The sequence below is a fragment of the Orbicella franksi genome, chromosome 13, assembly GCF_964199315.1.
Source record: "Orbicella franksi chromosome 13, jaOrbFran1.1, whole genome shotgun sequence".
In the NCBI taxonomy this organism is placed as follows: domain Eukaryota; kingdom Metazoa; phylum Cnidaria; class Anthozoa; order Scleractinia; family Merulinidae; genus Orbicella; species Orbicella franksi.
Window position 1 is genome coordinate 2,782,706 of NC_138157.1, and position 14,640 is coordinate 2,797,345.

General features: G+C 40.1%; 2 protein-coding genes across 6 annotated transcripts in view; one reads left to right on the forward strand and one right to left on the reverse strand.

The window, feature by feature from the left end:
* LOC145466343 (protein mono-ADP-ribosyltransferase PARP14-like) overlaps positions 1-7,456 on the reverse strand; it is a 25,437-nt gene extending 17,981 nt beyond the window's left edge. Inside the window, exons 1-3 of one of the 2 annotated variants that reach the window (XM_081450058.1) lie at positions 7,212-7,456; positions 6,146-6,321; positions 4,079-4,361 (exon numbers count right to left, since the gene is read on the reverse strand). In XM_081450058.1, the coding sequence (XP_081306184.1) occupies positions 4,079-4,361; positions 6,146-6,321; positions 7,212-7,371 (619 nt within the window). In that variant the 5' untranslated portion in view covers positions 7,372-7,456. Of the gene's footprint in view, positions 1-4,078; positions 4,365-6,145; positions 6,322-7,211 lie in introns of both variants that reach the window. The other variant, XM_081450057.1, reaches the window with a different exon arrangement.
* Positions 6,314-14,116, forward strand: LOC145466357 (uncharacterized). 4 transcript variants are annotated; one of them, XM_081450070.1, is made up of 4 exons: positions 6,314-6,979; positions 7,889-8,152; positions 8,668-8,756; positions 10,372-14,116. In XM_081450070.1, the coding sequence occupies exons 2-4, from the start codon at positions 7,948-7,950 to the stop codon at positions 12,016-12,018; spliced, it is 1,941 nt and encodes a 646-aa protein (XP_081306196.1). In that variant the 5' UTR covers positions 6,314-6,979; positions 7,889-7,947; the 3' UTR covers positions 12,019-14,116. The 4 variants fall into 4 exon arrangements, with proteins under 4 accessions (XP_081306196.1, XP_081306197.1, XP_081306198.1 ...); XM_081450071.1 differs by lacking the exon at positions 6,314-6,979 and adding an exon at positions 7,556-7,764; XM_081450072.1 differs by lacking the exon at positions 6,314-6,979 and adding an exon at positions 7,556-7,754.
* The last annotated feature ends 524 nt before the right edge of the window (positions 14,117-14,640 follow it).

A 14,640-nucleotide genomic window follows, 5' to 3' on the forward strand; every position in this document is an offset into this window, starting at 1 on the left:
GTTATCACCCGAATTGCTCTATGGCCACAATGGGGCGAGATGTTTATCTTCTCCGGTTTATGTTGTCGCGTCGATCGAACGGTGAAACACAAATACTTAACTTCTCAGGTTTATCGCTGTCGCGTCGGTCAAACAGTGAAGAACTAACAAGGTTTAGAACAGCAGCCGACACTGCTTTTCAAAACAGACCTTTTTTATGCAATCGTATGCAGCAAAAAAATGTGTTGTTCTCTGAAACATACTCGTTTGATCGCAATCTGCTTTTTGACTTTATGTGCGTTGCGTGACTGTCGGCACGTAAAAAGTCAACACGTAAAAAGCACGTGAAGGTCGAACCGATTGAACCGCCATGTCTGGTCTCGAAATGTGAGTGAGCGAAAATTGAAATGAAGAATACAAAAGCAAAAACCGACACAACGTAGAATGATTTTTTGAAGGTGTACTATATTTTGGCTGGCCAAACCAGCCTTCTTCAGGTACAATGGAAGACTTTACATTGGTGCGTGTTTTTATGTAGCCGATATTTACGTAATACCGGACTACGCAAAAGTAATTGATCGTGTAAATTGAAGATAAGCATACGGTAAAATAAAATAACATGATAAAAGAACATAATAAAAGAAAACAAATGGAAACAATTAATATGTTTCTTCGCGGATGTTCAGACCATTAGGATCAATTGTTCTGCCTTTTTGAATTAAAAAAGCTTCCCTGACCGTACGGATAGAGTCTCGGTTAGAAACGATTTTTTCGATGGGGATTAATTGCATGTCGTTAGCAGTATGGTTAGGAGAGGACAGGAAATGTTCGGCGGCTGTAGTAGGTTTAGATTTGTTGTTAGGGTTATCTATGGTACGGCGGTGTTCATTAAATCGGTCTTTTAATCGTCGTTTCGTCTCTCCTATGTATTGTAAATTACAGCGGTTACATTGAATCATGTAGATGAGGTTTTTAGTGTCACAGGTCAGGTTGGATTTTATGGCGCGCGTTTCCCCGGTAGAAAAGAAGGTATATGTAGTAAGTTCGTGAGAAATGTAGGGACAAGTAGCACAGTTTTTGCCACAACGGAAAGAACCAGAAGTTGTGTCGGTTTTTGCTTTTGTATTCTTCATTTTATATGTAAAGCCGATTAGATCACTATTGTTGATCCAACGTATACCAGCAGGATCATCGTTCCGGTTGCTTGCTTAAACATTTTATAGAAAATTGAAAACTGGCGCGAAGGCCCCGCCACGAGGCAGATTTAATAATTAACTAATCCAAGCGGTATGAAAAAAAAAAAAAAAAAAAAAAGAAATAGAAGTGTTTGGTTTGAAACTTACTGTTTCCTGTAAGAAATATTCACTATTCCCGTTATAAGTTGGAACGCAAACATGGTTATCTCTATGTACTCTTTTTTTCTTTTTTCTAAATTTTGTTAATTTCTGCGGGTTACGTGCCGACAGTCACGTAACGCACATAAAGTCAAAAGCAGATTGCGATCAAACGAGTATGTTTCAGAGAACAACACATTTTTTTGCTGCATACGATTGCATAAAAAAGGTCTGTTTTGAAAAACAGTGTCCGCTGCTGTTCTAAACCTTGTTAGTTCTTCACTGTTTGACCGACGCGACAGCGATAAACCTGAGAAGTTAAATATTTGTGTTTCACCGTTTGATCGACGCGACAACATAAACCGGAGAAGATAAACATCTCGCCCCATTGTGGCCATAGAGCAATTCAGGTGATAACAATTGAGTTTTTAATTTCGAGGGGTCTGAGTTTTCGGGGTCTGTTTCGGGGTCTGAGTTTTCGTGACACCCGTTTTTCCCGGCTTTCCCTAGACTACCTCCAAATTGTACGACCCCTTGCGAAGACTGGTGACGATCATATCGAAGAAAGCACCGAATATAATGAAGTAAGCACCGAATATAATGAAGTAAGCACCGAATATAATGAAGTAAGCACCGAATATAATGAAGTAAGCACCGAATATAATGAAGTAAGCACCGAATATAATGAAGTAAGCACCGAATATAATGAAGTAAGCACCGAATATAATGAAGTAAGCACCGAATATAATAAAGACAGCACCGAATATAATGAAAAAAGCACCGAATATAACGAAGAAAGCACCGAATATAACGAGGGAAGCACCGAATATAATGGAATAAGCACCGAATATAATGAAGACAGCACCGCATATAAAGACATAAGCACCGAGTATAATGGAATCAGCACCGAGTATAATGAGTTAATCACCGAATATAATAACATAACTACTCAATATAATGACATAACCACCCAATATAATAAAAAAAGTATCATAAGACAGTTCTGGCGTTCCATAGTTCTAGAGCCTCTTGGAAGATGTCCACTCCCATTTGACTTGATTTTCTTAAGGGATCTAGCGTTTCCAATACAAATGACTGCACTGAATCATGTTGTCCCAGGTCAATTTCTTCAACTACAACATTGTTATCACTGTCCAATGGAGTTGGACCATCAGGATCATCACCATAGTATTCAAAATCATATGACTTTCCATTTGAAAGGGGGTTTTCAGGCTGCATCATATGATTAAGCCACATTTGGTATGGCAACCAGTTTTTTTTCTGTTCTTACATTTAGGTGGTTGAAAACTTCAGTGAACTGGCAAAGAGCAAGGTTTATCCTTGGTTGAAAAACTAAGTGTAAGGTGGAAAGATGCACTGAATTATAAGTGTCCAGGATGCCTGACAATTCCATACTACAAAAAGTGTAAAAGTACAAGTGGGAAGCACAACGGAAACATCCCTCCACAATCTTTCAATTCGTTGGTTGTGTTGATGGCCCTGCAGTGAAGCTGCCCCTCTCCTCTCTTCTAACCTGCTCCATTGTATCGCACACACAAACGCTTTCAACACCATGATCTACTCGTACTATCGAGGGCCAAAATTGTCCGTCTCTCTTAACGGCATCCAGAAACAAGAACTGTTTCTGCTTTATTGTTGGCACTACATTTCAAAAACATTATTCTCCGAGAAAATCCGTCTATACAGCCGAATTAGTATTTTCCATCGGATCAGAGAGTGATGTCCATCCAGATGCCAAAGCGAATTTACACACCCCATCTCAAGACAGTATTTTTGGGATCTAATTTTGCTAACCTTTCTCTTATTCTTCTCCGTTGAACCCGTAACCCAATGGACTTAAAGAAACCTGCAATGATATTAAATCCATACTCTTGAATGATTTCGGTTCCTTATCAGGTAAGCTGTTGAAACCCCTCATATCTTCTCAGCCATACTCTGTCAATCTTCTTGAATTGTCCATCTCCAAACTCCAATCACCTTTGTTATCGTTGTCCAGATGAATCCTAGTCCTCAAAGTTCCTCGAGCACCTCAACAGGAATTTTAAGAAATGGTCTTCCATGATTCCAACTTCTGAGTCAAAATTCTCAAAAATTATTTCCGTGTTATTCAAGATGTCTGCAAGAGACTTAGGAAACTCAACTTCTAATTCTAGTTCTCCTTCGCCCGCCATGTTTTCAGTGCTCTCTAGTGCTCAGTTACTCTCGTTCCTGTTGGCCGCGCTCGGCCCAGGAAGATTGCATCAATATTTGAGGTATTGGATTGAATCAATATTTGAGGTATTGGATTGCATCAATATTCGAGGTATTGGATTGAATCAATATTCCAGGTATTGGATTGAATCAATATTTTAGGTATTGGATTGAATCAATATTTTAGGTATTGGATTGAATCAATATTCCAGGTATTGGATTGAATCGTGAAAATTAAAAGATTGAATTGAACCAAAAATTTTATTTACCATTGGATTGAATGCGTTTTTCTATCTTTAAATAAAACTGTTATTTAAAGGATTAAACATATATTGCAAGGATTAAATTTTGCTACAAACGGCTTGCCATAACCCTGGCCACTTTTCCGTTTATTTGATATCTTTAATTATTTTACTCATTCGATTAAAACGTCCCGAGGATCCTATCAATTTAATAATGTAATTAGTTGGTCAAAAATGATCATATTGCATGTTAGCCGTTTCGGTAGCACGATAAGCACAACTGCTGAAAGCGTGTTAAGTCAGCTGACTTACCCTCAGCGGATTCAAAAGTCACCAGGCACTTCTGACATACAGGATTAATGACTACAGTAGACACAGGGCCTCCCTTAGATCGCTTGGCATTCTCGAAATAATTAATTACTAGATCCTCGGATGCACCTGGTGGGAGTCCAAAAACTTCCACTTTGCATTGCTCGGGGCGTGAAGATGCACTTGGAACCGTCCCAGGGCCTGTCCAGTTGAAAGCACGAGGTGTTTCAGAAAAGTCAGCACTGTTTCGTTTGTTGTCTTGATCAAATTGTTGATTTTCAAACCGCTGCTACAAAAGGAATGAGACCTCACCTTAAGGTGGCTCAAAACAGTTTCTAGCTGCTTAGATTGAGATGGGTCGTTTACAACTACTCTTTATCACTTGATTGATGCTACAATCATGGTATTGAGAAACTGCTCAATCATTGGTGAACACGTTGTTATCATTTTCGTGACACAACAGGTTACCATAGCAGCAGTATGACATGCTAAAAACACCCTTTACTACAGCTTTAGGGGCTTATTATTCAAAAGCGGCACTGTGAAATTTGTTTATATTATCAAATTTTGATAAGCATGATAAGACGCGACTTTTAGCAAAATTTTAAAAACATCTGTGCATAGGGTTCAGAGCCACCTTAAATGTACAGAAACCTTTGCCAAAAGTTGCGTCTTATCGTACCTATTAAAATTTGATAATATAAAAAAAATTTCAACGTGCCGTTTTTGAATTATAAGCCCCTAAAGCTGTAATTAAGGATGTTTTTAGCAGGTCATACTGCTGCTATGGTAACCTATTGTGTCACGAGAATGGTATCAATGTGTTAACTAATGATTGGGCTAATGATACCATGATTGTAGCATCAAATGATAAAGAGTGGTTATAATGAACCATCCAAATGTAACTGCTGGAAACTGTTTTGAGCCACCTTAAATATCTAATTAAATAAGAACCCATGCACTGACAGTTTAACGTTCTTACGTAAATTCTCGAGTCTGTTAATCAATTAGCAATGCACATACCTTCCGTGGAAATTAATTCAGTGAAGTAATAATACTGCTCAATAATACAAGAAACTCGAACGAAACATCAATCAATGAAATGGCGGAAATTAGTAAAGGAACGTTGCGTTGTGGCCTAGAGTCTAAATTCACACGCATGCAACGGATCTGATCTCATGCAACGGATCTGTTCCTTCAGATATCTGTACCTTAGCTTCGTTCTTGAATTGCAAGTTGTAGGTCTTGGGTAATGCTTCTCCCTCACAACCCTAATCCTGAGCTGTGAACTTACCATTTCCCGTGGGCTGTGCTTGTTGTCTGGCTGAAACTTGTTTGATTCTGTTTATCCCTCGAGAAGCCCCCACCCCCCCCCCTCCCGTGTGGATATGGACGTTGAAGCACACCCATCCCTTCACCCAATCCCCGGTCCCCACCACTAAACAGAAGTGTTGACAATCAGATTTAAAAAAAAGAAAGAAAAATAATTGTTCGTGTGGTCCTGTACACAGCCCATCTACCCAATTCCCCCTCTTCATGTTCTCATTGAAGCCTACATCACCGCATCACGTATTCAATGAGTGTAAACTCGACAAAAGTTTATGCTGCTGGAAAATTTTGACAAGACAATTTGCTTGCAAAGGAGAGGGTCCAGACATTTCTACACTGGTAAAAAGTAACAGCTATAAATTTGCCAGCACTAAAAAAAATTGCCTATAAAAGCTCATCTGTTGTTTACCTCTTGAGCATGGCTGTCCCCTTACGATTTCTGACAAATTATCCTGTTGTATGTCCCTCTAGAAACTTGTTTCAACAAGAGAAGAGATGTTACGTATCTGTTGTAAGTCCATCAGGCTTACATAACCATTATCTTATTAGTAAAATGATAAAATTTTCATGCCAGTTTGTTAGTTGGAATTAGCGTTTTCTGTCCTTTTGCAATAAAAAGTATACTTTGATTATCTTACTTGTTTTATATTCTTGTTGTTGAGGTTTATTATTATCTCTATTTCGTCCCCGCACAATGAGTCAACTTTTCACTGTGTTCAAACTAAGTGGATAAAGACTTACCCTGTTTGATGGTGCATTGCCGTTATTCCACTGTCGAGACTGATTTGGGTTACTGCCACTCTTCAGAGTTGAACCTTCCTCACCTCTCGGGTCTGATGATGCATCAGGGAAGAGGACCACTTGAAGGGGACAGTTTTGAAAACGATGGTTCTGCCGACGAGATACCCGTTCTGCAGCTGTCAATTACAAAGAGAAACGGCTTATAAGGGTTATAAGACGCGAAGTCGGTTTCTAGTATGTGTTTTCAACGCACGCCAAAGGGGTTTAATCTTGAGATGAGGGGAAGATTCCTGACGACGAACATTTATCGCAGTTGACTATGTGTGTGGATACAAGTGCAACCATTCTAGCTGGTTCTCTAACAATTGGTGACGATTCCTTAAATCTGTCTTTTACATTGTGCTGCTAGTATTAGCAGGTTTTCTTCAAGCCAGAATGAAAGAATAAGGCCAAAATCATGATACCAAACTTCGGTAAGCCTTCAGCATAAGCGGAAGCTTATCTGGTTTCGGTTTTCATAGCAATTATTGCAATCTATCTTTTACTAGTACTTGTGGTATTTCTTCAAACTACAATGAAAGAACCATGTTAGTTAAGGTGAAATTTGAAGTCTTCGGCGAGATGACATTGACTCCTTGAAGCTTGATCGCGAGAAGACTGCAATTCAGTGATACTCTCTTTACAATCATTTTCTATGGACAGTGGTTGTATGGCGCTTCCATTATGGCACTGTTCATGCAGGTTTATCAGTCTAAGCCGAATGCATATGTAACGAGACTCAGAAGACTATAACGGCATCCGGTAGTGGACAGGATACTGTGCCGCGATTTGGCGGTAAGCCATCGTCTGCAAAGTAACTTCGATAAGCCTTCCGCGTACGGGGACGTTTTGGTTTCGGTTTTGATATTTTATCTTAATGATCCCGATCAAATGAATTCAGTTAAGACGCAGTATTCACTTGAAGCAAAAAAATAACGGTTCATGCTAAAACAAGAATACAGTTATTATTAATGTCGGTTAATATCGTTTACACACTGCGAACTTGAAACAAATTCCAATGAAATACCTTCCACGTCTTCAAAAGTAACAATGGCTCGTCTTCCACTGAATTCGATGCTCTCTACATCGCCACCTCCAGAATTTCGTTTAGACTGAAAGTATACTGTAAGCTCCGACTCTGTCGTGCCCTCTGGAAATCCAGAGACCAAAATACGCGAACGTTCCATGTGTATTTCTCTGGTCGATCTCAAGGAATGTCCGAGGACATGTTGATTTGAGATCTAGTGAAGCATTGTTTGCTTCTGAGAATGCAGGAAATGTAAATCATTCCAAGAAAGGGGGTTTCCGAATATTAATAAGTTTCAGTTTCACTGAGGCCTGATTGGTTACTAGTTGGTTGCTATGGCTAATGTTGGCCGTTCATTGGCTGGCCACAACTGCACCCTGTTTCTATTGAAACTTTCTGAGAAATGTTGTCATGAGCTTGTTCCCTTTCCACGAAACGGGCACTAGAAACCGAAAATAGAACAACTCGAAAGCATTCAGTTGTCCATGGAGTAACACATTTCATGGTGGTTGGTAGCGTCTTAATCTCGTCCTGCTTCAAAAAGTAACTTTCGGTATCTAGTCGGTCTATTTCCCTTCGAAGCTACGTAATTTGTGCGGGGATTCCCCGAATCTGATCCCTGTTATTTATGCCAACAAGTCTGACTTTGCTTTACGCTTTGTTGTTGAATTCGACAGGCTTCTTCTAGAAACTTCGAAATAGGTAATAGCATTCTTTCTGTCACAAACGGCAAGCAATGGCTTCAGAACATTCAATTCTAAAGGCAATAAACCCAGACGACGCTCGAAGAAGCATTGTTGTGGCGAATATGGCTCCAGGGACCAAAGAAGAAGCTATTTTTATCCATTTTCAGCAGCGTAAACATGGCGGCGGAGATGTGTCGTCAGTGAGGCTCACACAAGATGGAGATAAAGCTGTTATTACATTTGAAGAAGCAGAAAGTAAGTCGATGGATATTTGCACAGATAACTTTATTGCTTATGTTTTATTTTTAGCCAGTTTCTGCACTTGACGCTTGATTGCGGACGACCTAAACCTTGCTGTCATCAGTCTGCTTGCAGCTATGAATGCATTTTGAGTTGTTTTCGACGAGTTAACCTTTGAAATTCATGATAAATCAAGACATTACAGACACATGTTGGCGCCGAAGCAGTTAATAAAATTAAGCGAGAGGTGTTTATACGTATTCAGACTTCAACTTCTCCAATCGCGTGCTAATCTATAACCAAGCACTGTTTTATATAAAGCATTGTTGAGTGTCTTTGTTGAAGTGTAATCAAAGTTGGGCAAAGGCCTGCATCGAAGCACTCTTGATGATGAATTAAGCTTACCCCCTTTGCGAATCGAGTTTACTCAGTATACAGGAGTTGGAGTTTATAACATTTATTTATGTAATCTATTTAGTCTTAATTTTCTTAAACTGTCAATTTTGCTTTTCTTTTCTCACCACGTGAAGCTGTAGAAACAGTTCTGAATAAAGAACATAACATCGGAGGAGTTTTACTTAAAGTTGATCGGTGTCCAGAGGAGAAAAGCCCTGATGAGGTTTGATTTATATTATGATTTGAACTGATTAATGCAATAATCATTTATGGTCACGCCACTCTTTTCTACAGGAGCATTGCGTGACGATCCAGACATCATTTCTGTTAGGCCCAGTTCGGACGTCGTGCTTCGATTCTGCCGTGCCGAACTTAAAATTTTGCAATTAGGTTCGACTGTAGCACGGGAGGAAAACAACTCTGATTCAGACGTCAAGCCAGAGTTGAACCAAATTCAGGATTTACTGATGCATCGTAACAATTCTCCCTCTAACTCTGCATGGGAACGCAATCCTAGTAAAATACACTTATAGAATTTATGAATTTTGTTTTGCGCGGCAAAAGCACGATGTCTGAATCACTGCCGTGCGAGAGTCGTGTCATGCACGGCAGAGCTTGTCGAACTTAATTGCTTGCCGAACTTAATTCAAACTTTTGATTCAGACGCCATGCTTCTGCTGTGCTTTTGTCGAACTTAATTCCTGAATTTAGTTCGGCACGGCAGAAGCACGACGTCTGAACTGAGCCTTAGTTAGCATTTCGCTTTTTCCAGCAATCTTGTACCCAGAGGCACAAAAATGCCTCTTCCAGGCATTTCGGTTGGTGGCGGAGGAGGACGAGAGGCGGCGACAAAAAAACAGTGCTGAGAAGAGTGCTGTTCCTCAACTGATTAAACGCCTGAAAAAGGCTACTTAGACAATACTCTATCTCTTCTGTACTTTTTCAGGCGATTTCTAAGACATAACTTATGAAAACGCCTGCAGATTTTTGTAGACTTAGCAGTGCCGTAGCAGGGTAAAATTAATTGGGGGGGGGGGGGCACCCGACCGAGCACCGAAGGCGCGAGCTTGTAGGGGGTCTGTGGGCATGCCCCCCCCCCCTGGAAGATTTTGAAATCTGGGCTCTCTAAAATAGCCTTTCCAGCCTTCTGAGAGCAGTTTACAACAATGTTTAACTGACTAAAGTCATTGATCGGACATGTTACATGAACGTTGTACTCTCCTAATTGAACAGGTTTATTATACAAATTGACAGTGTTGTGTAATAAATACTTAACTATTACATAGACCCCACGAACTATTTGGACATTTGTTATAAAACGTTATAAAGAAAAATTAGAGTTAACTAGAGTGTTTATTACGCTAAAAGAATCCAACAGTTTCCCAACATTATTACTTTTATATTTTTGAATATTTTTATTACGTGCTAGTCAAATTTTTTTCGGGGGCCCAAGGCCCCTCCCCCCCCCCGGCTCCTCCCCGTGCTATGGCACTGTTTAGTCCTTGTGGTATTTGCAAAAATATCTCGACGTGTGATCCAAAAATATCGTGTACATGTGATCCATATTGTCGCTTAGTAACAGCAAATAACTCTCCAGGCTGTTAACTAGAGGTTTACACATTATGTTCCTAACATCAAGCGTAATTATTACGCAGCATAGTCTGTCCTAGCAAACGGTTAATTGTGTGCCCAACTATGCTCTACGGTAGCAATTTATACGCTCGTAATAATGCGGGAATTTTTCTGTTCTTCTTATTTTGAGTTTACCCTACTACTCTCATTTCATAGTTCTTTTATAATTGTTACCACCTGACCAACTGAAAACTAATTATCTCTAGGTATTCTCTCAAGTCACTGCCATGCTGGATCCCTTTGATTTTAACATTCAACTCCAAGAGGCTGAGCAGATTTTGCAGAAGATTAAAGCGGAGGTTGGTATTTCGTTTGAATACAATGACAAATGCCTTATGATATATGGCACATTGAGCCAGATCAATGAATGTCACGGTCTTGTGAAGAGCTGCTTTATCAAGGACGAAAGCATTGCAAATGAGCTGTGCAAGCTTTCCGTGGAGGCCAAAGCACAAACAAATATGGGAGCGTCCGAGATGGGAGGAGCAGCAGAGGCGAGCTCAGCTGTTGAAACCTCTGGCGTAATCATAGCCACACCGTTGGATGAAAACCCAGAAGGGAAGGTTCTTCTGGAAGCTTGCGAGACTAAAAGGAGCGTGCTTTCTACAGTAATGCAGTTACAGACTTTTAACATGAATCCACTTGCCTTTCGTTTTATGTGCAAGTTTTTCAACGAAAGGTTGCAAGAGATCACTAAGGAATTTCTGGTCGAGTTCGCCACTTCAAATGGTGGTACTCAAGTTGCATTGAAGCCAAAACATGACTGTGATTTGACCAGATACAACGAAGCTTGCAGCGAGGTTTCCATGCTAATTAAGACTGTCTCCCAGGGTATGGTTACCCGGGAAATGGACCTAACAGGATGTGATGAGGGTTCAGTCAATGCCTTGTTGCAGTACGTCTCAACTAAGTACCCAGTTATAGTAGACATACCCCAAGAAAACGGCCCCTTTGTTGTGTACGGGGATGCTGCATCCGTTCAACAAGTGATGCTAATAGTACAAGGAGGAATGAGCGAACAGCCCAGGTATGAAACCGCCCTGTGCGCTGAAGGAATGGGAACAGTGCCAACAGAAGTGGTTTCCATAGAGACATTTTCTCATCGAACGGAAAAAGGCATCACCATCTCCCTTCGTTATGGTGATATCACTGGCGAGGTAGTTGATGCCATCGTCAATCCTGCAAATGAATTTTTGAGACACGCAGCTGGCCTTGCAAAGTCGATTGTTCAAAAGGGTGGAATTGAAATCCAGAGAGAATCTGAAAAGATAATAAGGGAACGCGGCTTTCAGTTTCTACACGTTGGTGACGCAGTTCACACGACCGCTGGCAGTTTACCATGCAAGTTTGTCATACATGCGGTTGGTCCAGAATGGAACAGAGAGTCCGATAAAAAGAGCATGAAGCTTCTTCAAAAGGCCTGTGTGGAGAGTCTGAAACTGGCATCGCAGCTTGGTTTATCATCTGTCGCTGTACCAGCGGTTAGTTCTGGCATCTTTCGCGCTCCTATAGACGCTTGCGCTTTTGCCATGCTAAACGCAGTGGAAGAATACCTTACAATGCCAAGTGTGGTGAAGAAAGAAGATGCGAAGAAAAAAGGGTCAAAAGCGACTGGTCAAAACAAAGAGGATGGAAAGAAAACTGGTAACAAAGAAGAGCAGAGAAAGGACAGTGAAGCTCCAACCAAAACTTCTGAAAGTGGAAAGGATCCTGTAAAGCCGGGAAGTCTAAAAGACATTCGCTTTGTCCTCATTGATGCTGATTCCATGGATGTCTTCGAGAGAGAGTTTGCCAAAAGGTTTGGCAGCGGTGATAAAGCCATCAGCGATGATGACGATAGTGATGAAGTTTAATGTAAAGAAACATTCTGTCAAACAAAACGCTTGAGGTACATATATTCATTGTGTGATATTAGGAAACAGTTGCAAGTGGTTTTTTTTTTTCCTGTCCTTGTTCTTTCTGTTATTAATTCTAGTTCCGTGCGACGTTAGACCAGCATGGCTGGAAATACATAACTTTATTTAGAGTATAAGAATGTTTTCTGTGTTTGCAGGCTTTATATTTGAACAGCGTAAATTAATATGAGGTTGAATATAACCGGAGACCTCCCTTAGTCACAGCCTATTCTGTAGCCTGAGTGCTCGTGATGTTTGTTTGGGCCCCCGAATTTGAACTTAAAAATATGTAAAGCATCCTATTGCAGAGGGCAAGATCTGCAGTAAAGAATGAGATATTGGACTAACTGTAAGATCAGCGTAAATATGTTGGTTGTCGAGTAAGCTTGCTGAATTAAGATGGCGTGATATTTCGAATATAGCCAAGTTCGTTTTTCACGCATTTATGGATCGAGAAATATGCAAAGAATAAACGAAGCCAATATGCAGGCTTCTTGAACAGTTGATCACGGCTCGCACGATTTGTTATCTTGCCTTCACCTGGTTGATTTATCAAAATTCTCAAACATGACTGTCAGACATGCTAAAAGCGCTGTTGCAGCGATTTTGTTATAAAAAAACTTACCAAAAATGGTTTTTATGTTATCATTTATCATGCAGTTTTAATCATACAGTTTTAAGATCGTTATAGATGTGTTAGCATTTCTGTATGTAAAGGCGAATTCTAAGGAAATCTGTGTAGAAATATCCTTTCCTTCATTTTTCAGAAAAATGCTGATGTCAGCATTTTTGTTGAGATTCAAGGCTAATTATCTCGAAAAAATGCGTGGCTATCCCAATTTTTCTTTGTGGATTCCAATAGCCCTTGCAAAGATCTACTTTTTCCGCCTGGTCTTAACCTGGCGCAAAAACCTTTGTATTTAGTAGGCACCGTCCTTAAATAGATCGCCGCTAACAGTAAGAAACTGAGTGACTACAGGTACAGTGGAACCCCGTTAATCCGGTCGCCAACGGAATAAGAAAGTCTGACTAAGCTCTTGTTCGGATCAGAGTAAAGTGGCCGTAATACCGAGGTGGCCGTATGAAACGGGTTCTTTAAATAAGAAAGTGACTGACTGAGCTGTTGTCCGGGCCAGAATAAAGTGGTCGTAATAATGTGGTGGCTGCATTAACGGGGTGGCCGTAAGGCGGGATTCCACTGTAGTTCTTCTCCTTTGTGGCAATTGCTCTATGATCAAAGTCAAAGCAAACCGTGAAAATCCTTGTTTATTTTAGAATAACTCAGCGGCTAATTGGTCAAGATTACAGTAGAATTAACGAACAGAACGTTTGAACAGTAGAATTTGCAACTTGTTTTTGGACAGTTTTACTTTGCTCTACTCTTTGACAGTAGTCATGCAGTTGGCTGTTGGGTCAATCAGATTGCAAGTTGTCCACAGCCATACACTGTGTTATGCTAATTAACCGCCATAATAGACCTACTTACCGACACGGCGGACATACTGAATAAATTAATTTACTAGCATATTACTCGGCATATACATGTGATATTTGTCTTTTTTTAGAACATAACATTTCCACAAGAAGCAATCAGCCCATTGGCCCTCGAGTGAACACTCTATCATTATATGTATTCGAGAGCGAATAATCTAATTCATTGTTAAATAGTGAATACTCACTCTCTCGACTGTGTTCCAGCGTTAGCATTGTAAGGTAAAGGGTGGTCGATTTGATGGTATCAGTATCTGCAGTTCATTTCTACCTGTAAACGTAAGTTTCATCTCATATGTATAAACTCAACTATGTTCCCCATTAATCAGGATATTCTATAGTTCGAATGAAAAGGAGCATTGCATTGGATAAATAGGAGGGTGTCAATGGGGCGATGACTTTTACGCTTAATATTTTGGCTTTTTACAGCGAACGGTTAATTTAGTTTCCTTACGGTTAACAGAAATCTTAGAAATTAATTAACATTTTTACAAAAGTTACGAACTAATTTTCTTTTTTTAAAAAAGGTAAAATTTATTGAATTACCGTGAAAAAAAAAAAAAAAAAAAAAAGAATATTTAAGGAACCATTCCGGGATGGAAAAGGTCTTATGACAAGAGTTGTTGCCGGATACTAAGTCTCCCAGCCTTTTCCTGTATTACCAAACAGTTAACAACACAAGACAAAAATGTCTTGACAAGGGATCTTGAGACTTTCCCTTTCGTAGCTAACACTTTTTACGTTTAACATTTTTTACTGCTAACATCCAATTTTTACGCCTGGCCGGCTAAATTCTCGTCCCGTTTTACGGCAAACGATGAACCCCACTGAGACCCTCATAAATATATATTAGTTTATAATCAGGGGCAGTTTTGTGGATGTTATGATATTCTGTGGCCGTTAAGTTGTCAGGAATCTTGTTATTATTAATGTTGTATCGTCATCTTGCACACGACATAAGAAACCAAGCGCGCCGATCTCTTCGCGATGGAGCGTCGAGCGTAACACGTCCTTGAGTACTGGTTGTGATGTAGCCCCCCGCTGGCAGAATTGATTTCATTGTCTTGCACGACGTCAAACTGCTTGAGC